Source organism: Motacilla alba, chromosome 6, assembly GCF_015832195.1.
Source record: "Motacilla alba alba isolate MOTALB_02 chromosome 6, Motacilla_alba_V1.0_pri, whole genome shotgun sequence".
NCBI lineage: Eukaryota > Metazoa > Chordata > Aves > Passeriformes > Motacillidae > Motacilla > Motacilla alba.
The window spans coordinates 30,545,079-30,570,462 of record NC_052021.1 but is presented as its reverse complement, the minus strand read 5'-3'; the positions used below and the strand labels follow the sequence as shown (position 1 = coordinate 30,570,462).

Here is a 25,384-nt window from a genome sequence, read left to right as displayed (position 1 = left end):
TTGACAGACTTTGCATGGAAAGTAAAAAATAAACATTTTTATTTATTTTTATTGAAAAAAGTTAAAGTCTTGTGACACTTACCTTTCCAACCACTTCCATTGGAGAAACCTGTCGAAGTACATGCTGTTCAGATACTCTTGGAATGGTTCCCCACTGAGGTGGTCAAGGACAGATCTATCTCAGATGAAAAGGATATATAAGCATTTTATAATCCTGAACTTTGAGCAAAAGAGAAATAAAACAAGAGGAGAAAAGTCCAGAGCTCTTTTACGGTAGGATTATGTTATTTCTACTTTATTTTGCACTTTATTTTGCTCTCTGTTTCAATACAGAAACAAAGTGATGTGCTTGATGTATTTCATAACAGGAAGCCTCATACAAGCTGAATACTGGTGATGCTTGCTGGAAATTATTAGGGCAACTTCCACTGGCTTTAATGGACTTTTACAGAGGTTATTAGCCATCATACAGCGAATGTCTTTGCTTCTGTTAGTAAACTGAAACAACATCCTCAGGAACTGAGCTCCTAAACTTTGAGGGATGTTTACATCTGGATAGAAAATTTCTGGCTGAAGCCCATTTCTATCAAAAAGAGACCATCTGAGGCATCATTTTGAGCAAAAAGATCAGTTTCAATTCCTGCTATATAGAAGAATTATACACGTGACTAAAGTCAAAGGGGATTTCCTAACAGCTATATACTTTGTGGAGTAAAACAGAGGAAAGAAAAGTCTGAACTTTTCTTTCTTTCTCTGAAAGGGATGTGGATTTGCTTCTGGATCAAGAAAAGAATTTTGGGGCTCACGCAGTGGATGGAGCCTTTTGCACAATGGAAGGAATAAAGGACTAAAAGACTGACCTTTTTATGGTCAGTCTGCAAATGTGAGAAGAAAGTCTGTTGCTTGTGGCAGGCAGCAAACAGCCAGAGAGCATCAGGCATCCCATCAGAAAAGCCAAAGGCTTGGAGCTAAGAAAACATGGGCTGAGCTAGGAGCTGCCTAAAATGAAGGTGGTCATGTTGTTTAACAACTGCTGGTGCTGGTTCTTGCTTTGCTTGCTGGGGCTCCTGCATCCACCTCTGCTGGCAGCATTGGCAGGACACAAGTTGGGTTTGGGTGAAAAGTGCCCAAAGAAATGAGCATTTCTGTCTGGGTGTATACAGACATATTTGTGTCTGTGTCTAAGGGCATTCAGACACATTTCCAGATCTTGCTGGAAGGAGGAAATCCTCTCTGAATGACTGCTCTAGTCTGGGGATGGATGGTCTGTGTCTTACCCTGGGGCAGTTCTCTGAGCAAACAAGTCACCCTGAGTAATGTGTCTCCTCAGTTCAGTTCCTCCCCGTTCATGAGCTAGTATTTTTAGAATTTCTCAGCTGTTACAATATTGTTATTTTTTGTAACTCTTGTGCCATCAATTTGGAGAAGGCAGGTAATTGCACATGTTCAGCATGCACAAGTCAAATTGTTGCTGTCTTCATTAGCTTTGACTGGACACAAATCATAACAGTTTCCCTTAATGCATTAAAGATTACAAAATAAAATAAAAAGTAAGGCTTAATTTGCTTTAACAAATGTCCAAATTCAACATCAGAATTCTAGGTGATGTTGGAGGAGGGCAGGAGCAGACAGTCAAAATATTAAAGCTAAAAGCAGAAGTTACATACATGTACTTTTCTTGCAGACTGATTTTTATCTATGAATTTGTGAATGGAACTCATTCCATCCCTGCTCCTCCAGGACAGCAGGCTTCATATTTGTATGTATGCCTCCCTTTTCTGGTCTGACTGTGAACCCTTCCAAAATTAACATCATTCAGCACCAGTAAATACCAACAGCAATTTTTTAATACTTCCTTTTGACCTCATTTTAGTCCGTGTGAGATGATCAGCATATTTATTAACAAGGTCCCAAACCTGGCTCGTTCCTGGGTTTCAGCTGGGATGAAGGAAGGAGCCTGCATTAAGTGGTGCCCAATGCTCGCCCTTTCCATTCAGTTAATTAAAAGCTGCACGTATTTTAAAAGAACAATAGCTGCCTTTCAGCAGTTGTTTGCTTTTTAGTTCCCCTCTTTGGCAACAACAAAATGCATTTTGGAGGGAACTGTCAGCTTTCAAACCGATTTGAGAGCTGGAAACAGGCACCAGGGGGGTTTGTGTGGAGCACAGCTCTGCCTTTGTCACTGGGACTGGCACCCACAATTGGTGAGAGTCACAGAGCATCTCTACGGGACACCAGGCCAATGCAAGGAAACTGCCCGTGCTATAGGGGAAGGCCAGAAATAACCCACAGCTCCTACCAACGCAAAGAATAACTGGAACCAGAAAAGGTCAATGAAATGAGTCAAAACAATGAATGACAGCGGAGCAAATTTTACAAATCCCCATTACATCACCCAGGGAAAACAAACCGCGCTCAGCCAGAAACCGCACGGGCCCGCGTGCCATGATCCCTCCTGTTCATATTTTTATTGGTTTATGATCTACTGGCGTGGATGCACTCCGGGCAGGGTTTGCAAAGGCAGATTGCATACCTGGAGCTTTAGCACATAATGGCACAAATCGCTGCAGAAACTGATAAGCCCTTTCCCAGACAAAGGGGGAAATAATGCACGTTGGTTTGAGTGCCACAGGCAGACAGAAAGCATTAAAAAAGCCCCGTTCTCCTGGTGAAGATTTTCTGGAAAAGCCATGCAGAGCAAGTTTGCACATTCCTCTGTCTAAATGGACTGTATAGCCACTTAATTTTTATTCACTTTGAAACAGAGATGTTTTCTTTGGATACATTATCATTGTAGCTCTTTTCACACAGCATGAAATCCACGGCTGGCTTACTTGGCTGGAACACTCTGTCAAATACCTGAAACAGTAAGTGCCTGTGTGCATGGTATATAATGGCATGGAAATATTTATTATATTTTCTTCAGATGAAATGACTTCACCGCTTGTCAGCTCTGCCTCTAGGATTGTGAGCAAAGATACCTGCCTCAGGTTCAGGCTGAAATGTCTCTACCTCTCTGTCACATTGCTCACAAGCTGCTGGCGCAGCCCTGGCATCTTCGGGTGTCGTGTGATACTTACTTTGTGCAGGGAGAGAACAGCTCTTTGCAGGGGCTGTTTTCGAGTTTCTCCTCTGTCTGCTGGATAAGTTCTTGACTGACTTCGGGAACATAGGCTGGAGACTGGGGAGAGAAGAGAGGGGCACATTAACTCTCCGACGAGGTGCAGATTCTGCTCTCTTAACGTGTGAGAGGCACATTCATTATTTATGCCCCTGAGCTGCTTCCATTCAATTCCAGCGGTTGTGTAAAAGCAAAGGAGCTTTACGTCAAAGAGCAGTAAAATAGGATACCGTGGCAACTCGCTCCACATTCCACTCTATCCTCACACTGCTTTTCTGCCTTCTCCGGTACTTTCACCTCCTTGCCCAGCCTCATGAATATGCAGGACCCGCTCCTTGCCAATTCTTTGAACTGCTCCCTTGCATCCCATGAAAAATGTGCTGGCCTGAACTGTGTACAGCCCATTCTATTAAACAAAAGAGAATTTGCCCAGTATTTTCACTTCTTGGGTGATTCATTGTGCTCTCTGAAAAATCCATGTTTTCTTTTTGCTTTTTTTACCAGCAAAGCAAAACAAGAGCAGAGCATCAGTACTTACTGATAAAAATCTACATCTATCTATATATAAAAAAGATGTTTGCAAAAGTATCTGGACACCTTAATTCATCCTTAGACAAAAATAATGCAGCAGCTTTAAAATAATAATTTCAAAAAGGAACTTTGCCAACAAACCACATATACTCTTTTCATCCTCTCCTCCCTTTGGAGAGAATGTATATTCAACCCTGCAAACCTTACTAAAGACAGGTCTCTTGCAATATGCCTTGATGGCTAACCAGTTTAGGACTTTTGGGACTAATTATCTAAAAAGACAGGTTTTTTAGGCAGTCCACATTCTTACACATTGACTATATACTGCAATTTTCTTACAAAGTGTGTATTTGTGCGTGTGTGTGCACCTATTTATAGGCATTTCTCCCATGTACATGAAAGTCCCTTTATATAACCAATTGGATTTGGGTATTTTCAATAAACTCAGCCATAGATGGCAAAATCCTCTTTCCTTGCAGAAGCCTTAATGCTCAGTAAGGTCCCTCAGTAAGTCCATGCCCACAACCACCAGATGTGCTGAGTGGGTGTGGCACAGAGCATCATCCCTCATTCCTGGCCAGATGTTCTCATTAACTCACCCCTAGTCAGAGATGTCTTGGCAAGCACTGAAATGCACTGCAGGCAGAGTTCAAAAACACTGGGAATGAGGACAGAGCAAGGGGCAGAGGTGGAGCCACAGAAAATCTCCAGCATGTTGAAAGCTGAATTAAGTCTTTTATCTTTTCCTTCCCACTGCTGAAATGTGAATATGATCCTGGTTGTGACATGAAAAAGTAAGTTTGTTCCACATGAATGTTTTTAAATAGGAACATGGTTTACAGAACTGTCTGTGCAGGCTGCGCAAGGCACTCTCACTGCTCAGCCTTGACAGACAATCTGCAGAACGTGCTGGGGACACCTCTGACCTCACTGAAATGTTTCATCATTTCCTCAATATATTCCTCCATTTCCTCAGCAAAAGACATCTAGGGAACACCCACTTTTAATCACAGACAGAGTAGATTACTAATAATTAAGAAGTCTAACGCTTTGAGAGGTGGATCAGCCCCTCATGTTAACATCTCAGAGGTAGAGACTGAGACAAAGCCAGATTTTCTCAGCTTGATTGACAACTGAGGTAACGATACATGCCCACAATGAAATCTAAGTCCCAGTTTTGGTTTAAGAGAGTAAGTAAAGGCAAGAGGGAAGCAATGAAAGGACTACAAAAAACCCTCCTGTTTTCCAGTCTTACAACACTGAAACTACTGAGGGAAAAGACAGGAAAGCAGATTAAAGCAAAGGCTTTCAAAGCAATATTCAGATATGAACAAAAGCCTAATGATTAGCAGTATTTCAGTTGATTTTGGCTAGAAACCAGATGAATGAATACCTTTAATTTACAATTTATGCACTCAGTGGATCACATTTGCACACACATGCTCACTGGTAGCCCAAAGTTGGTAGGTGGCTGTGTGAATCCAGTGGTCCAAGCCTGGTTCAAGATGATTATCTCTCTGACTTACAGGGAACAGAAACACCCCTGAACTCCACAGTTTTGGGGCTGCTGTGGACCAGGAGTGGTTTTGATGTGAATGGAGCAGCACTTCAGTAAAATCCACACTGGGGCCTCTAACTGAAGTTACTACTGACTACATCTGGAACTTGTTCTGCTTTTAGAGGTCAAAACAGGAATCCAAAAGCTAAGTACTAAACTGCATAATTAGTCATTTAGACCAAGTGACCTGATTCTTACTCATGCCAGGCAACTTCATCTCCCATTGGGAATTCATTTCCCAGTGGAAGGTAAACTGCCTTGAGGTTAGTGTTAAAGATCATGGCCATGACACATTACTAGAGTACTAATTCCATCAAACTTTGTCTGAGATCAAAGTACATTTAAAAAAATAAATTATAAGCATCAGCTAACTCTTATTCATAAAGAGGAAATTAAATTCTTGTAGTGAAAGGGGGGGAAGAATGAGCAAAAGAAATAGTAAGACAATGTGGGAAGTATTTAGAAATGACACAAACTGTGATTCCTCTCTCCAAGTGTGTGGGACATCCAGTCACCACTTGGTTTTTCAAAACCACTCATTGCTGACCTCTGAGTCTTTACTTCCTCTGCACAAACTGGGAGCAAGGTAACAACATCAAGGTATGCAAAGACATGAACTCACTGAAATCCTGTGCATGGACTAAAGCCTTCGAGTGCATGCAAACACTTCCCTAGACCACTCTATTTTCTATAACAAGGAATAGAGGTTTGGTTTTTTTTAACAAAGGCTGATCATTTCCAAAGCTTCTGTAGACCCAGCAAAACATTTTGTGCTGTTCTACAGCCCTCCACAGAGGCCAGGGCACCACATGCCTGGGAAGAACATACCCAACCCTTCCCAACTCTGCCTGCAGCTCCAGAGGGCCTTTGTAGGATCCCTCCTGAGAATCTCCTTGAGACTTCCCAGTTCCCACTGCTCCCATTTAACAGCCATGGCTGCCACTTTCCCTGTGTGAATACTGTGCATCCCCACAGCCTTCAGAAGTTCAAACAAAGCCAGAAACAATTAAAACCCAAAACCCAACCCACCAACCTACTTTTGCTCCCCTGGAGAACCATTAGGTAGCACAGGTTATGCGTGCAAGGAAGCCTTTGGATCCCAAGAGTGAAAGCTTCCAAAGGTAACACTTCGGCCATTTACAGATGAAAAAGTTGCTTCTTCCCTGGAGAGGTGCAGAAGATTTCTGCAGCCACAATGAAATGGTTATTAACACCATTCTCCTGCTGCATTATGGGCAATGGCTGTAAAAGCAAACTTGGCTTTTACAAGGGAACAGAGACACCTTTTCCAACATATTAAATGTCCTGTGGCAGCTAGGAGACCATACACCATGATTAAGACCATTACATCTGAGCTTGTGACAAAGAATATTCTGCTAACTCTTCAGAAACACCTGCAGAAACCAGTTACACGTTCTTGCATTCAAAACAAAACACTGGGGAGTTACAAGTACAGTTCCATATTTCCCCTCATGGCTATTCTGTTTCCTGAAGGCAAAGAAAGAGATTCTTGATCTCACTTACAATAATGTAATCAGAAATTTTGCCAGTCAAACCAACTGATTAACACTAGGATAAAGCTGATGGAACTGAAACCAGATTCATGGCAGCACAAGATGTTTCTGCAATGAAAATTTCTCTTATCACATTATCCTTATTGATCAGACATTTTAATAATAGTCCAAAAGTCCACAGTACTTTTACCAGGTTTTAACCAAAATTTCCTACCTCCGGTACCTTCTCTTTTACGGCCAGAAACTGAAAACCTCTCTAAAAATATTTTGCTGGCATAGCAATAGCTCAGTTTTATGATACTCTTCCATTTAATTTTTTAAAAAAGAATGCAACTAGGAATTGTGTTAGTGGTTATTTGAGAAACAAGAAATGGATATTCAGTTACTTCTGAGTGCCATTAGCCCACCCTGAGAAAAGTCTTCTCTTCTAAATTTTATTTTTTTCTGTCTTTATAAAAGAGTTCCTCTCAGATGCTCTTCCCTTTCCATTAATGGCATGAGAACAGCTGATATGTCTCACACTTACTCAGGGTTAGCTGTGTTCATGCCCACAAAAGGTCTTGATGCCAGCAGAGCCCTGTCCAGCAGCAGTGTCTGGTGCTGCCCATGGCCTGGCATCCCACTGAAATACTGAAGAGTAGCAAAGTCTGTTTCAGATCAGGTGAAAGCTTCCAGGCTCTGTGACTCCCCATCATCTGTTATTTTGAATGTCATGTTGCATTGCTACTCTTTAAAACGTGGCCTCTCCTTTTCTGACAGCTCTGTAAGTTTTGCTACAGGCTATTTCACCCAGACCTCCAAGACCCAGTCTTTGCTGAGTTCACTGAACAGGACAGTCATTAAAAAAACCTCTCTAAAGTCACCTCTGTGTGTTTGCCATGCGACTCTCAGCAACTCTCAGTGCTTCCCCTGCGACTGTGTGGGGGACATCAGACCTTTTGTTGATCTATCAGCAAATCAAACTCTTTATCAAACAAGCTGAAGCGCTGGCAGTACCAAGGGAGGCATTCAGAAGACCTTCTCTTTTACTTTTTCAACAGATGTGTTATTTGTTCTACCTTTTCTTATGAGATAAGAAACATTTCCAAACATTTACTGCGCACGACCTCGGTCAAGACGTGGTGCGCTACAGGCGTCGCCTCCACGCCTGTGGGAGTGAGAGCAGACAGCCAGCAAGCAGAGGCTGGCACTTTCAGAAGCATTTTTCTGGCAGCCCAGCAGCTGGGGTTCACACCTGTGGGCCTGGGGTGAGGTGGGAAGCAGGTGTCCCCAGTTTTTCCCAGAGCTCAGAGCACACGCACACAGAAGGCAAACCTGCGTGGGCAGAGGTGGCTCATCGTGTGTAACGCTGCTGGTTCCGTGGGACAGGTGCCCAAATGACAATGTGGACTGAGAGGGTGTCTTGAGGATCCAGCTAAAGACATATATCCAGCTGGGGTCATCACCATTTGAGAAACCTACAGAGAGCTGACAAGAGCACCGAGTGCCTGGAGTGTTGGGAAACAAGCTTAGGAAAAAAAAGCCCAGAGGAAAGCATTGAGGAATTTTAGAATCTGTTTAGGCTGGAAAAGCAAGGGTGAAACTAGATAAAGGTCTTTTAATATAGATATGTTTTTAATAAAAAGGGCAGGGATCAATTATTCTGCATATTCTGCTCTGCTCTGGGGGAATGATGTGAAGAAATCCACTTAATTGGATATGAAGGCTTTTTATTCTAATTTTTCACACAGGGAAGCAGAAGAACAGGCCTATGAATATTGTGGAATCTGTTCTCAGAGGTCTGAAAGACCTCCAAGGGCACTCAGACATCTGTTGATCATCTAAGTGTATTTGATCTCTGTTCAATGCAAGAGGCTCTTGAGCCCTTTCCCAGTCCTTCGTACCAATGATTTTGCAAAACACTGGCCTTCATAAAGCACAGGCACATGGCATGGCCATGAGAACAGATGAGGAAGGGAGTTTGTTTGCTGAGTGCTCACCAAAGGAAACCTGTAGCTCTGAGTAAAGGAAGAAGAATCTTCTCTGCAAATTAACAGTCCTGCTTCAAAGACTTGTCTCAATCATCACTGTCTCCTAAAAAAATAAATGACATGGCTTGCAGATCCCTGAAGTTCAGACCAGAAAAAGGGAAAGCATTGAGTTTGGCCAGACTGACTTTGTAAGAAACAGAGCAGGTCCATAGTTCAGAGGTAATTCTTCACCCTTACACAGTGACTTTCATCTAAGAACCTCAAAACATTAAATCTTTATTGCAGGATTAAGTCTTCATGAGCTAGGTGGCAATCTCACAATATTTTACAGAACAGTGCACAGGAGGTTGAGAGAGATGTTTTGCAGAAGATTTGATCATCACCTGTGACTGAAATCAAAGAAGTCGCGCTGAGATAAATGAAAGCTAGAGATGCTCAGATTCCTCAAATCAGTCCAATTGTCCCTTGCAATTAGTGAATAAAGAATGGAAACCTAGAAGTACAGGCTTTCATTTCATACCAGCTCCTGCCAGTGGATGTGAGTCATCAGGGTGTCTTACAGCACAACTGTTCATCACTACAGAAGCTATATGAACCAGAAAGATTCCACACTCTTTAGATTGAATAGACCTCATGCAAACTTCTGTCACAAACACAACTGCTTTCCTGGCAAGTTTCAGGCATGCAGCTGATACTGAAACATGATGAGTTATTTTAAAAGTCACTTGCGTAAAATAAATAACGTGCAGCATATGTTATGTTTCAGGTTATGAAAACATTCCACGACAAACTGGCTTAAAACAATTAAAAACGTTTCAGTCAATGGACAAAAGTTCAAGCTGTAACTTTTCTTGAGCTGCCTCTCAAATTGCCTTCCAAGCATTTGTCTTCATGATATGTGCGTTTTCAGATGTTGACAGCAATGTTCCACATCTAATCTGTTTGAAAATCTCCACACACTCTTGCTACTAGTAGAGACCTCAAAACTATGACAGAAACAGGCTAAAATGAACTTTTGTGTGAGATGATGCATGATCAGACAAGAAGAGTTTGTACACGAAAACCTGGAAATTCTGGCTTTATCCAGCAGTCTAAGCTCCAGCCAGGGAAGTTCCAACCATGCAGCCAGAGACTGACTGAGGGAAAGTGGGAAGGGACTGACGGGGAATCCAAAGTTCTTTTAGGTTGGGAAAGACCTTTAGGATCACTGAGTCCTGTCAAGAAATTCAGAGAGCAGCAGATGAGGAAATGGAATGTCTTAGTTGTATTTACATTTTGGGAAATCAAGGCTGGGCATTCCTGGTGAGGGAAAGGATCCCAGCACTGCCACAGCACACACAGCCTCCTGATGCCTTTTGGTGTTACACAAAGAAATCCTGGAACATTCTTTTGCCTTCCCCTGTGTCTGATCTTATCTATTCAGTTTGAGCTGCATGTGTAGTAAACAGCCAATTCTACATCAGGAACAGCTGCAACACTTTAACTAATCAACTTCTGCATTTTCTTTTTACTTTTTTTTTTCCTTGCCACAGTCATTTGGGTCTGCATGAGGAGAACCAGTAAAGCAAAAGGCTTCATAATTCCAGGATATTTGCTTTGAGAGGACAGATGTAGGAATTGGCAGTGAGGTGGATGGTGGAAGGCAGCTGTGTTATTAGCAGCAATTTATCTATTACAAGTGTGCAGACATGACACCTAAGAATGGGGGCCCGTAGTGCCAGGCACTACAGACACGTCATGGGAACCAGAGCTTCCAAAGCAAACCAATCTCACCAGCCCTGGGAGCGGGAGCAGGGGCCAAAGACATGAAATACCTCATCAGGATTGCAGAGAGGGTCCATGGCAGAGAAAATATTGAGCCCAATCCCATTACCCAGGGCAGGATCACTTGCTGTATCTGAATGAAGCAAATCATCAGTGCCTGTCAGCTGTGGGGTTTGTTTTGTAGCTGCAAACTGATCTGGAGTCATGACAAATCTGTTTTCCCTCATATGCTGCTAAACTATCAAAACACATGTTGACACACAGAGAAATACAATGACTGGAGACAGCAGAGCCCTCAGCAAGAAGCTGAGCATGTTCTAGCCTGGAGGGGCTGTACCAACACTGCACAAAGGGCCATGCTACCACCTCCGTTCTGCTAGTAGATCTGGAGTAGCTTCAGGCTCCCTCACTTGCCCTGGACTCCTTGGGTTGCCTCTTGTGCCTCAGCAAGCCCAGCAGCAGAAAAAGGAGAAGTTTGCTGCCTGGGTTCCCAGCATCCTTCCTCTTTGGAGCTGGGACACAAGCTGTAGTCTAGAACAGTGCCCTTCCTTGGGAAAACAGCAGCCTCTGAGGTTTCCCTTCTGACAAGTGCATAGGAAGTATATGAATTATTTTTTGGCTCTCCTGTTAGTCAGCAACAGGGCCTGCTCTCTGGCTATACCTTGTTTTTCCTCTTCTCAGCAGACATATTTGTAGCTGCTCCTTTCTAGAAACCGCACTTCTGCTCCTGATAGTGGCAAACAAGCAACTGCCATGCAAATGGTGTGAGTCAACACGCTTCCTACATACAGCTTTTCTGTCCAAACTGTGGTTTCCTTGGAATGTTGACTTATTTGATTCAGAGAAATCTGGGGGCATAACCACAACAGGAGTTTCGGAGCAACAAAGGAAAAGACTGCCTGGGCTCAAGGAGGAGAAAATTCTTCCTGGCTCCTATTGGTGACCAGAGCTTAAACACCCAAAGCCCCATAGAAAGTAATTTTGAAATAACAAATTGTCCCATGAGACAAAATTTAGTTGCTTCATCATCTCCTTTTGCAAGTTCAGTGAATCAGCTGCAGACTTCATACTCTTCAATTAAACAGAAACACTCACCGCAATCCCAACCAGCTACAGGGCTTTTGGTACAGCCTATTTTAAGACTCTAAACTGGTCAGAACAGAAGATATGCTTTCGACTTCAATCAGTGAGAAATTTGGCCTCACAAGAAGTGCTTGGCAGCATATTCTCCTGGATCTTCAAACCCTAGTCCTTTCCTACCCATACTTTTAAAATAATTCTTTAGAAACATGCTCATAGAGGTTTCTTCACCAAAGAACACATTTTTCCTCCTTTCTGTAGACATGCTCATAGAGGTTTCTTCACCAAAGAACACATTTTTCCTCCTTTCTGTAGACATGCTCATAGAGGTTTCTTCACCAAAGAAACACATTTTTCCTCTTTTCTGTAGACAATAGGTTTATTGGTGGAGGGGTGCTCATAAACCAGCCAGCTGAAATAGTTTTAAATAAATTTGCTTTCAAAGCAGGGGAAGGGAAAGTTTTGTTTTGCTTGTTGTTGCCCTTTCTCTGCCTTAAAAGCATTTTCCACCCAGATTAAAGGATGGAAACAGATGAAATAACTTGTCAGCAGGATGAGGAGGGCAGCTTAAGGAACAGAGAAGACAAGGTTTATATCAAGCAGGATTTTCTGTCCACCCCACAGTGAGGCTGCTCACAATCCTTTGGAGTGTCGCAGAATCACTTTTATTAGCAGCCCAACAGAGCCATGGCTACAAGCAGGCAGATATTTGATAAAGCTTTTTGGGAGAACAGTGTATTCCAACTATTACTAGCAGCAAACATGACAGGACAATTCTGAAAGCTTCTCTTCTCAGGAAGTTTTTTTCTCTTGTCACATGGGCTTAATAGGTTTGGATAACATCCAGTGTCCAGCCTCTTATCAGGACCTTCCTACCTTTTAACATCCTCCTGAGCTGATGGATGGCCTAAACATTAGCAAGCAACCTTATGTTGCAATAGTCATAGCTTGGCTTCCTCTGGTAAACCAAATGTCATTTGTTTCATTAAAAAAAAAAAACAAAAAACAAAACAAAAATCAAAAAACAACAACTCCTAAACAGATAAACACTCACTTACAACCTCAACATTACTGAATGGCTTTCTTGCAGGAAAACAAACAGATCCCTGCTTGAATTCACTCCTGAGACACAAGGCTGTAAACAGGAGTAACCCTTCCCTTGCAGGCTGAAGCCTGATCCACACCGAGGTGATGTTTTGCCACCACTTGCAGGGGGGGATTCTATAGAATTTGCCCTCATCTTTTTCCATTAGCAGGTCAAAATCCCGAGAAGTTTGAATGAAAAAATGAAAGTCCAAAAGAGAATCTGGGAAGGTCTTGAAAAGAATTAGGAAACAAATTACACAAACATCAGGCAGGAGCCAGTGGCCCACTCATAGAAAGACTGGAAACACCCAGGAAGGCAAACAAAATCACTGCTGGAAACAGGGCATTCCCACATCACCTGGATCACACAATCCATTAGCAATCATATGGTAAGAGCCATCTGCAAGGAAGTGGGAGGGAAGACATTTATTGTAGGGAATGACATGCTGTTTGCAGTGGCATATTCCACTCTTCCTCACTTTTGCTTGTTGGACAAACAACATCAGTGCAAGGACAATAAATGTGCTATATGCTTGATTTTTGACTCAGGTCAGAGTGTGACTTGGTTAAAAAATAAATTAGCATACAAGCTAAAGCTTGGCAAGCTTAAATTACTTTTTTTCAGTGTTGTTAGATTACTGGGAAAAATATTAAACATGAATAGCTTGAAGTGTCACATATCCACAATTAAAATATGCTGGTTATTTCTAAATCAATTTGTAAAAATACTTTTAAAAATTCTCCCTTTTTACACTTATCAAGCAATATTCTAAGGAAATGAAATATATGGGGTTTTTTTCTGTGAAATTTAAAACCCTGTGATTCCTGTTTCCAAGTTAAAATAGCACAGTCTACCAGCTTACTGATTCTTCTAGGTGCATCATCCCAACCAAAGGTGTCAGCCTCAGGCACCTCACTGGAATTTGCCTGACCTGTTCATGTGAGGTTACTCAGATGCTGAAGTCTCCAGATGTTTTTCCAGAATCCTGATTTCCTATTACAAGGGAATCAGGTGAAAAATACGGTGTGATTAACTTCCCTTCTCACCATGTGCCTCTCCATTCTCTTTGTTGGGATCCAGCATGGGGTTCCCTGTTACTGCTTCTGAGTTTAGCACAAGGAATCCTGAGCTCAGGGAGACATTACTTGATCCATTATACTTTTAGTTTCAGAAATCTGAAACTGAACCAACCAGCAAAGTTGCAGCAAGAGGGGGAATGGATGGACTGTGTAGGTCAGGTCTTCAAAGGACTCCTGAACTATTGAGAAATTGTGCCCAGAAATCTGGGTGGATACGCCATGCAAGGTAATTCAATGTATTCTGCATGACACCTAGCATGGAATTCACCTCATCACACTTTAATCATCTAAAAGCTGAGACACTCAGAGTCTCCCCAGGCTCCCTGTAGCCAGTGGGCAGAAAGAGTCATCTCATCTCTCCAATCCAGATGCCTCCAAGGCTGAGTGCTGGGAATGCAAGAGGCTGGACTCACCAGAGGTCTATTTTAATGTCATCCTGTGCAAACACACAAAAGCCATCTCCTGCAGATTTCTGGATGTTTTACAAGTCAGTGTTCCAGACAGCTGGAAAAGGCTGATTCCTTTTTTCCCATGTGAGCAAAATTTTTCAGGCAGAAGAGGCTGTTTCTGGGAAAGCTGAATGGACCTGAAAGTCTTTCAGAATTAACTTCCCTGGCTACTGGATAATCCATACAAACCAAATATAACTCATGAGGGGCATGCAGAGGGGATAGGGAAAAGATGACCCCAGAAACAGGGAGGAGGAAACTTTAATTAGCATATTCATTAGCCAAGGGCAGGCAAATAGAGCCTTCCTGTTGCCAGATAATCCTGAGCAGATCTGCTCTTTGTTTGCAGAGTCCTTTTGGATGGGCTGGCTGCTCTCTGAGAGGAGCTGGAGCAGGCTGGGGGCCTGCCCTGCCTCACAGGCAGATGTAAGCCAGGTTTACATGTGTGCTTGACATCCATTAGCGGAATCGAGTTTCCATTTTCCAAAGGGTCAAGTCAGAGTAATTCCAGCAAGCACAGGGAAGCCAGAAGGCTTCTTCTCAATGACCAAAACTTCCCAATGCTTTTCCTGACCAAAAATGACAAACAGTTGGGAGGCATGTGCACTGGGGGGTGTAACCTCTCCAGAAGAACAGTGAAAGAGAAGCAGAGCTTCAATAGCTCTGATGAGCACAGAACCAGAGGAGTTAATGACTCCAGCCCAGACCTTCTACCAGCCTGAGCAAAGGCATTGCAAATGCAGCCCTTCCTGAGCCTAAAGGACGGGACACAGGACCACCCAAGGACCTATTCTGGGGCAGCATCATCAGGACAGGGCAGGCTCCAAGTTGTTTCCACAGGCTCTCCTGCAAGTTTGGCACCACTGCAAGAGACAGAAGCCCTCAGTAAGTGTTTAGTTAACTAACATTTGTATTATAAACAGTGGGTAAAGGATGAGGAAATAGGACTCGAGCAAACCGTGAGAAAAAAGCCTTTTTGCCTGAGACCACAGCAAAGGGACTCCTAATCAAGGCAGCACTGTGATTTTTCAGATTCCCTACCACACTACATTACAGCCTGGCCTCAGTGACAGACAAATGTTTATTAAAATAAATTCTGACTAGAAAGCATTAATTTGAGTAACACAGTTGCCATTCTGCCACCCAGATATTTTCCCAGAACTGAACTTGGGGAAGATGAGCTTTTTCAGAGAGCCCACTGAGAAGGTACTTTCCTGGACTCAGACACAGTGATCAGCAGAGGTATTGATCGTGCTGTCTCTGCAACAACAGGAATTATCCATTGATTTCTCTGGAGACTGGATTATGTATTGATTATGTGAGCTGCAAAGCAGAAGCCTAAGTAATGCTATCATGTCTGGCTAAAATGGTGCTCGTAGAGTAGTGAAGTCAATAGAAAGGGGAGATGAGAAATCCATTGAGGCAAAGGGCAAAGTCCCAGGGTAATTAATTAAATGGCAAAATTCTCCTGGCTCAAGTGAAGCCAGGATTTCTACTTAAGCATTTTGCATCCTGAAAAGTCTCCTAATAGGAGCCCAAAGGATGCAGTGAATAACGCTTTGAGCGAGTAAATAATTCTAGCCCATCCTGAGTCCATGTAACACACTGTGGACAGACAGGCACCTCATTCATTGCTTACTTCAATTGGGTCATTAATGAAATGCACAGGGTTTAGAAAAATTTGAAAACTAGCTGTGGAGATAACTCCTGGACCAAGCCTGAAGGGGCCATCCACTGCAGCCAGTGAAAAGAGATACTGTGTTGGCCTTTTATCAGCAAGATAATAAGCTTACAGGGGGACAGAGATGACTTGCTGGATATAAGTGACATAAGCTGAATTTGTTGGAGAGAGATAACAATGTAGAAAACAGCCCCTGAAGGCTCACCTTTCAAAACACAGAGCCTCTGTCTTGCATTAAACTCTACAGATTGCTTTACAGAAGCTTAATGTTTCTATCTTCCACTGCTTCCCTTAGAGTGGCATTCAGCTTTTGTTCTGGCCATCCCAAAAACTAATTATAACATGTTCCCTAGGAGGCATTTAGGAAAACTAAACAGGTAGAGGAAGAAGTCTCAGGACTTGAATCCAATTCTTGGTATGGTGTGACCTGCAGGATTCAGGCAGAATCATTAAGAAGTGACAGATGAAACTTCACTGATCAGCAAAGATGACTCACCCAGAAGCACAAGTGCTGAAGTTTGCATTTATTTTGGGGGTGGAAATAGGAAGGAGGGGAAGAAATCTCAAGGAGGTAGGCAAAGGTCCTTGTTGTCAAGATCAAAGCAATGGCCAAAAGGAAACTACTCTGGTGGTGCACAGAGATGGGAGAGGCGTCTGTGAGCAGCAGCCTGGCTCAGCCTTGTGGCCTGGCCCAGCAGAAAGCCTCATGTGTAATTTTACTTTCATCTCACCCATCTTATGGAGATGTTTTCTTCTCCATAAACAACTGGTTTGAGAGAAGGGCACATTTTACCCAGTAGACAAGTGGAAGGCCAGGCACTGCTGATCAGCCAGAGGCCCTTTCAAGGGACTTTTCCCTCCCTTCCTTATCCTTTAATTGTTCATAAAAACAAAGACATCGTTTTGTTTACCAAAATCCCCACTGATAGCCTTAGACTGGTGTAAGGAGGTTATTGCTGTGCCCAGCTAACCTCTTGCAGCAAAGAAAGTGCAAACATGGCCTTTATTCTGTGCATTTCCTGGAGGAAAGGGTACTGGACAGGAATTCAGATAAGAAAATTCATGTTGTTGCTGTTCTTCATATTCTGTGAAGTATTTTAATGGGGATAACAATACACATTAGACATCCTGTTCAGTAACATTTTTAGTACCCAGCTGAGTCCAAATATAAACTATAATGGCATATGGAGACTGTCTTAAGAGCCATTTCAAATCAATTTAGTTTTATATAGCGTCTCTTCAAGTCTCTCAAGGTGATTTACAGTGAAAAAGCAAATAGTGGGATAGTGATTTAGTAGAGTAAGGCCTGGCAGCTGTCAGGCAGGAAGGAAAAAATGCTGCATGGAGACGTAAAACTCTAATTTAAAAGCAGTACAAAGGTAAATATATCTCTTTGCTCTTCCAGTACAAGAAGCAGTCAGGTAATGAAGCCAGGTTGGGTTTAGTTTAATTCAACAGTTCAATGGAGCCATTTACAGATGGAACTGGACCTAAAACTGAACCTTTTCCACTCAACTGCTGAGATTAGGAAAAAACCAGGGAAGAAATATTTGTGACCAATTCATTTTACCATCATATTTCACAACCTCAGAAATTTCAGACTTCCTGTGGCTTGGACTTCTGCCCTAGGGGCTTATGAAGTCAAGAAGGCAGCTTTAAGTGTCTTTTTCATGGAAATTGTTAAAACCTTTTTTAAAGAAGCAAGATTCTAGTCAAGAAACCTTGACCTGGCTGGTGTGACAACCATTGTGCAGCTCCTGTGCACGGAGGAGGAATAATTCTTCAGAGAATGTTTCCCTCAGCTACAGGACACCCTTCCTGTGGGTTTTTTGCCCTTCTACTCACCTCTCAAGTGAAGCTGCTACAGAAGCTATGAAAACATTTGTATTTTGGTGTTCCTAGTGTGGAGATCACATGTGCTCCCACCAAAGAGCTCAGAACAGGCTGTTGGATGTGGCTGTTTCAGTGAACTTCAGGCAAGAGAGAGGGAATGCTACTGACTTCCTAGGGCTGAGTACACAGGATCCTGGGACAGCTCAGCATGGTAGGAAGATGATCTGGTCCAACCCTTCATGGGAAAGGGAGCCTAGATGAGATGATCCAGTGCCCAACAGCATCGTGAAAACCTCCAGTGATGAGGACCCTTAGAGAGGTTGTTCCCATGTACCTCTTCTTTGAGAGGCCTAAACCACCCACATTTCCTTCCACCTAAACCCCCATGTTTCCTTCCACCTAAACCACCCACGTTTCCTTCCAGGTGCCAGCATTTGTCAGGATTTGTCACTCCTGTTGCCTGTAGGTAAGGGACACGGTGGAAGCCTGACCTGCTCGTCCACCAGGACTAAGATTTCAATTTTCCAACAAGCAGGTAAGGGCTGTTCAGGATGCCAAAGCTGTGGAGAGCCTGAATTGTGATCACTTGAGAAAGTACCTCCTTGCTCTACCATCCTGGCAAGTGCAGGGTTTGTCTAGTGGCCTCAGGGCAGACGTCTCACAGGCAGTGACTTTGTGAGTCACACGGGGCTGGGAGTCCTGCTGGGATGTCTGTTCATCTGGGAAAGTGCCTTCTCTTCCTTTCTGCTGTGCAAGAAGTGTATGCTTTATTAAATAAAGTGCATGTTCCCTATGCAAATGAATGCCCTTTGGAATGGTGATACACTGACACGTTTTATGTTAAATATGTATGCCCTTTAAAAGCTGAGGCAAGAACTGAAAATCATTTATAAATATTAAAGAGCAAGAAGTCTACTTTTTGTTTTCACTGTGTTTCTGATCCTGTACTCTGGGAAAAAACACTCCTCACATTACAAGACTGAATTATCTGTCCAAGAACTAAACCTGTAATTTTATTCTATCAGTCAAGCTGTATGTCACGCTTTTTTTGTATCAAGACAATCAGGTTCTTTGAAGCACAGACACACACCTACTTAAAAGGAGCTTTCAGCTGAAAGCAGAAGACTCCAGAAACAGCAGCAATTTGTACCTTTCAAGGGACTGATAATTAAATAGAGAAATGCTGATTCCAATGAAAAGAAGGTTTCTTTGCTGGCCGGGATGATGTTCCATTAGGACATTTGGGTCCAGATTCATCTGCTTGGACTGCAGACATCAGTCCTTTCAATCATTGACTTCTAATAGCTTCCAATGTGTCCTTTGGAGATACTTATTTCTCTTTCTTGACAAGGAAGGACAGTAGGCCATCTGCACTCCTAACCTGACTACCTTAGTTAGGTATCTAAAATGAAATTAAATCAACCCAGGCCTTGCTCTAGTTTTTTAAGTATTTGTTTCATGGGACACCTATTAGAAAGTCTAGCATTCAACCCACTGTTACAGCACAGTCAGCCTTGCCTCCAGGAAGTATTTTCTGCTACACAGGGTTTCCCATCCCTCTGGGAAGAAGCAGAAGTTTCTCATTAAGGAACAAAAGTGCAGCAAGAGCAATGCAGACATTAAAGCACCACCAGCAGGGAGGCAGTTTTAGATTACAAGTGAAGGAGAGTAGCTCTGTGTTTCACAGGATCACAAAACGGGTGATGTTGGAAGGGACCACTGGAGGTCATCCAGTTTCCTTCTGCTCAGAGTTGTTAAGGTAACTTCCAAACACCAGAAGAGTCTCAGGACAGACTGTAAATATGCTGTGCCAATTTTACATACTGAGAAACCAGGTACACAGGTCAAATAAGAAGTCCAGGGCACAGCAGAGAATGGAAACTCCAGCTCTGGAGTCCCAGTATTTTTCCTTCCTGTAACACCACCGTTCTTTGTTGATGAAGAAGCAGCAGTTTTCAGCTTGGTCTTCACTGCACATTCACTAAATTATTCCATGTGCTTCTGGCTGCACCATGGCCTGCAGGAGAGCCAATGGACAGCAGTGAAGGGCTTTTGGAAACCTGCAGCAAGACTGGCTGAAGTGAAGCAATGCTATCCTCCCCTCACTTTACTAGCTCTGCTATCAGCAAAATGCCTTTCTCCCTTTCCAGATGGGAGCTGGAGCAGTGGGAAATATTTTCCCTCAGAGTTTGTTGCTCTGTTGATAGGAATTTTAAGACAAAAGGTCACTTTGGGGGATTTAAAAGCAGTGGAACTTCATGCCCCTAATGAATGGGCAGCAGGAACTCATACTGGCAGTGCTCAATGGCTGCACATGAAACTAGCCAGGCTCAGTAAATGAAACCAGATCCCAAAATGCAGCCTGAGATAACTGAAAGTATGCATCAAAGTTTATTGTAGGAAAATGACTGAGTGGAAAAAGAGTGGTCTGCTCTGCCCCTGCACCTCCAAAACATATTGTACCATTTAAGCACTCTAGAAAGACATCTGCCAAAAATGTGATTAATTCTCCTGAAGGTCAAATGTATTACTTTTGTAAAATAATTGAAGCAGCAATTGTACGTCTTTGATTACTCTTACGAAAGCAACTTAGGAAAATTCCTAGGATTGCTCTTGTGTTTGAAGCTGCTCTTGTGTTTGAAGCTGGATGTTTACTGCTTACTGGCAGTGACTTGTGTAGCAAAGGTGAAATGTGGTCAGGAAATGATTGTAACCCCCCCAAAAGGGTTAGTCCCAGAGCAGCCCGTCCCAAATTCCAGCAGCACATCCTGTGTCTCTGTTTGGAGTGCCACCCTGTGGACTGCTGCTCCCAGGAGCTCCTCTCCTTCCTACAGCCACGAGAGGCAACACTCAGGACCCACCTTGGACACAAGGATGGGTGACAGCACCTCTGAGCTCCCAACCCCTCTGTCCCCTGTCAGTCCTGCGTGTCCCTGCCCAGCCTGGGGAAAATGGGGCTGTGGGAGGAGTGGAGAAATTTCTGTACCAAAATACAGTGTCTGTTATGAAAGACCATTTTTGCCTGTGCTTTTGACACAACAGAATATGAAATGCCACCACCACTTCTGAGCTGGATAGGAAACAATTGGGGCATCTGTTGGTAACAGGTCTCTTGTATTACACCTCAATGCAGAGCTTTGTACACTGAGAAGAGACTAGAGAAGCCCTCTGCTCATCCACAGATGAATTAAGCCCCTGGTAAGTCAAGTTCATCCTTAGAAGTCCATTTCTGGATTGCATTATAATTTTTTTTCTCTCTGACTATTTGTGTAAGACTTGCAGGTTTATTCACTGGAGATTGCTACCATAAATTTTAGGAGTCTGGCTTACAAAGCCTGTAACAACCTTGTTTAGTAAAGGTGTGCCTTGCAGCGTTCCTTCAGTAATGCCACTTTGGCTGCCCCTTACCTCTGGGGTGAGGTATTTCATCATGATTTCCTTTCCTTTCTCTCCCAGCTTTTCATCTGGAGCAATTTCATATTCTGCCTGGAACAGATATATAAAAAATAAAAGTCAATATTTGCACTCATATTTCACCATTATAACTTCATTTTGGATGTGGCCTTAACAGAACACTCTGTATGAAAAATCTGAAGGACAAATATCATTTTCTGGTGGAAGTAAAGCCTGAACACACTATCTTATTAAAAACCTTCCATTACATTTTGACCAGACCCTAGCGGTGCATCTTCTGAGGCTTTGTCTCTTAATTAACACCAATACCATTTAATTAATTTATATTTTATAACCTTGCAAAGCCAGCTTTCAGAAAGCATTCAGTGACAAGAGACATCAGCTTCATTTGGTTTTGCTCAGAAGAAAGCTGAACACAGAAGGTAAAATTATTTCTCTGACTGGTAGAGAAAGTGAATGTTTGTTAATCCTTGCCACAGTGCTGTTTCAAGTGCCAGGTGAAAAAAATACATATCTATATCTATATATATATATATATAGATATATAGATAGATATTATTCCATGTATTGTATTTTTTGTTTAAATGCTTGTTTAAATTTGTCTTTTCTATGCATTTATGCCTTGACCTTGGTCTAACAATACCTGTGCAAAGCAGAGAGACCTGCCCACCACTATTAGAGGCCCTTGGCTCAGTCCCTCCTGATTTCTTAGGCCAAGAGGAAACAAGAGAGACCACTTAGAGCAATAGGTACCATGAGCAAAATTCTCTTTGGCTTCCCTAGTGCATTAAAAAAGGGAGCATCCCATCCCCACACACAAAGTCTATCTCCATTTTAAAATTGTGACTGCTCTAGGTATTGAGGCATTACTGACTTTGATGAGCTTTGTTTACATTAGAAACAGAAGAAGCACAATGTGTGTACCATGAAGATATTAATCACTTCAGCTACAGTTTTGGATCCATGGCAGGCATTTGAAGGAAACGTGCTGCAGGGGACCCCAGTGGCTAAATGACAACAAGTTCTTAGGGACATTCCTGCTTGGCACTGCTTGGGATGTGAAGCTTTAGCCTTCAGGTCAAAATATTTTCCAGAGTTAAATAAAAAAAAAAATTTAAAAAAGAAGATGACAGCCGAACAGCTTTCATGACTGTATTAAAAAAAAGATCCCAGAAAATCCTGCCAAGCCAATTAAATAACCTGGTCCAATACAAGCTGTCTGTGATGATAAATGAGGAGGAAGCTAAAAAAAAAAAATAAAAAAGGTAAATCAGACTGAACTGGCAAACACTTGGAAGAAGAAATTTCAGAACTATTGCCCGCTGGAAGATGTATGTACTGCTCCAGGCTGGATGCAATAAATCTGCAGGCTGGCTGTAATGGATACCCCAGCTAAGCAAACCTAGGAATGACATGGAAACCACAATGTAGTAATAATGCTATTCCCCTTCTATCTGGCCAGTGCTCATTTAGCTATTGCAGCTCAAGTCTGGAGCTGCATATCTACACACAGGCATGGCAGGTTGCTTGAACAGTCTGGAATTATGATCTGATTTGGTTTGGGAAATGATAATGGCCACAAATAAAAATGATGAAAAAAACAACAAAAAACTAAAACCCACAAGTACAGTACTTCTTTTTAAGTGACAGTTTTGGGGATGAAACTGATTAGGTTCTCATAAAACTTAATACAAGGGTTTAAAAAATCTTTTATCTAATTTCCTGTCCTTTTAGATGGTATCTGAGTATGGGTCATTTCAGCTCTTAAAGTACAGAAACTCTGAAATGCTTAGAGCATCTTAGCAGCATTTTTCTCCATGATTTCTCTCTCCTTCATTTGCTTTCAAACTCTGATAATATATTGTCTCCCAACCAAGTAAAACCTGATTATAAGTCATCATCTCCTATTCGAAGTGCACCAGGAGAGCTGCTGAAAAATTTGTTGTCGTTTTTGCCACACATAACCTCTACCAGTTACATCCCATCTGAACTTTCTGTACAACAGGAAACAAATCAGGACGGACCAGGAGACAGAAACTCAGCAAGAACTGGATGCCTTGAAATGCAGTTCCCGATGGGATCCAACATATGCAGAGCTAAATGCACACCTATACATATACAGAGGATCTCATTCTGCCTCAAGACAGGCTGCAAAGAATGAAAGGAAAGTTTAATTACACTAGCATTTGACATTCCCAGGAAATGTGACATGGTGGCGGCGAAGGTGGGAAGTGATAGACAAGTGAGGATGTGAGAAGGAACCATAAGCTCCAACTGTGCACAGTGTTGATTTCACTGTAGGTCTGCACTAGAAGCCTGTTCCATTTTGTTCCTAAGCTCATTATTATTTCTCCCTTCAGTGCCATTTTTGAGCTATTCAGCAACAGACCCTGGTGCATTTCCAGCCATGACCTGTTATTACAGCAGACAGACAGGGATGTCCCCATGCTCTCTCTGCCACCTGCCTGGGAAGCCACCAAGGTCCTCAACTCCTGGTCTTGTGCTTAAATCACAAGACACCTCCCCTTCTTTCCCAATACTCAAAAGCACTGCTAGTTTGCAAATCCCTAATTGCTAGAAATAACATCATTTCTTAAAATCCGTGTGGAACAAAATATTTTCCATTATTCCTTTGATGAATCCAGGCATGTGTTTCAAGGCTCCTGCTCTGAAGTCTAATAGCTTCTCCATGCCCTAGTTAGGTCAGACAGGGCCCTATTCATAGCCCAGCAATGAGGGGAGGATTTACGATCACCCTGACTCCGTGGGACAAGCTGCAGGGAAGGCTCTTTCTGTGGGCAGGCACAGATCCTCCAGCCCAAATGGCGAGAGGATGTGGGCTGGCCACTGTCTGCTGCTAACTTTTCTTCTGGCTGCTCTCTTGGAGGTAGTAGTTATGTTGGTGGCTCCTTCTTCCATAGAAGCAGCCGTGGCTGGATGGAGGAATGGGAGTGCAAAGTGTCCTTCCCTTTGGAGCAGCTGCCCTCAGGATGGGCTGAGAGAGATCAGATGGAAAAATGCTCTTCAGCTGGGAAAGGGAGCAACATCTAGCCTGTGGCTGGCTGTGGGATGGGACTCAGGCTCAGGGACAGCTCAGGTTTGGGGGCTGGAGGCTGCCTGTGATGGATGCAGAGCTACAGGGCAATGCCACAGGGACCCCACAGGGGCTCCCATTGATTCTGACACAGCGATTTATGGAGTATCTGATTTTCACCTTAACATTATTTGAGCTCCTGAAACTGCACGGCTAAAAATAAGTGAAAATGGAAAAGCATATCCAAAGAAATCTCTCTGCAGATGTCAGAGGATGCTCTCCCACAGCAGGTTGCCTGTGGCAGCATGGCATGGCTGAGGGAATCATCACCCCTTGTACACACCAGGAGATGGAGATGGGAACAGACACTCCCACCAGAGCAGTTTTGGCTTCTTGGTAAAAGTCAGGAACACTGGAATCACCTTTTGAGCATCTGTAGGAGGTTAATGGCATTTCAGTCCCAATTTTTCACCTCCACTTTTTTAGCTCCCTCCTCTGTTATCTGAGAATATCTCTCTGCTCAGTCCTTTCTCAGACTCCAGGCTCTGCCCTGTTATAGCTCTGTCCTCAGTGCCTGTCCTTGCACTTGCCTCTGCTGGAGATTTAAAATCTGTGACTGAGAATTGGAAGGAAAACCCCAAACAGCTGGGATTCATAATAACTCACATTTCTAAATGAAAAGTGAACTTGAAACCATATTTTTCAAATTTAAAGGCAGGGCAAAGAGAGCCCTTTCAACTGTTTGAAAACACGTTTTGAGTTAATGAGTTTGTTGATACCAACAAACTGGCATTTCTGATGGGAAAGGCCTTGAACAGCTTTAAGACACACATACACAGATGGTTTATATACCACAAAAGGGACTTAACCAAATGAAATCTCCCTAACAGCAAGGCAGGGTTTTTACAAATGGCATTAAATGGATGCTCACTCATCCTTTCACCCCAGGTGAGTGCCATGTCTGGTGAAGCATTCAGCTGAAAGTCCACCCAAGGAGATGGGGCCCCTGAGACCCTGAGCCCAGATATCACAAGCAGAAAAAACCTGGAGAGGCAGCAGGACTATTTTCCTCCAGAGGATGTATTTTTGTGTGACTCCAGTGCAAAAAAAAAAGTAACCATGTTCACATTAGAGAGAAAATAATGACCAAAATTGTCCACATTCTCCTCCAGTCAACCTAAATCTGGTCCACATTAAATTGCTAAAAGCCCTCCCTTGGAAAAAAAAAAAAAAAACCACATTATGAATGTGAGTAGATGAAGCAGGAAA

General features: G+C 42.8%; 1 protein-coding gene across 2 annotated transcripts in view; it reads right to left on the bottom strand.

Annotated features, from left to right (window-relative positions):
- GRK5 (G protein-coupled receptor kinase 5) overlaps nucleotides 1–25,384 on the bottom strand; it is a 150,731-nt gene that overhangs the window by 26,432 nt on the left and 98,915 nt on the right. The window contains exons 4-6 of one of the 2 annotated variants that reach the window (XM_038139935.1): nucleotides 21,076–21,153; nucleotides 3,081–3,181; nucleotides 83–175 (exon numbers count right to left, since the gene is read on the bottom strand). In XM_038139935.1, the coding sequence (XP_037995863.1) occupies nucleotides 83–175; nucleotides 3,081–3,181; nucleotides 21,076–21,153 (272 nt within the window). Of the gene's footprint in view, nucleotides 1–82; nucleotides 180–3,080; nucleotides 3,182–21,075; nucleotides 21,154–25,384 lie in introns of both variants that reach the window. The other variant, XM_038139936.1, reaches the window with a different exon arrangement.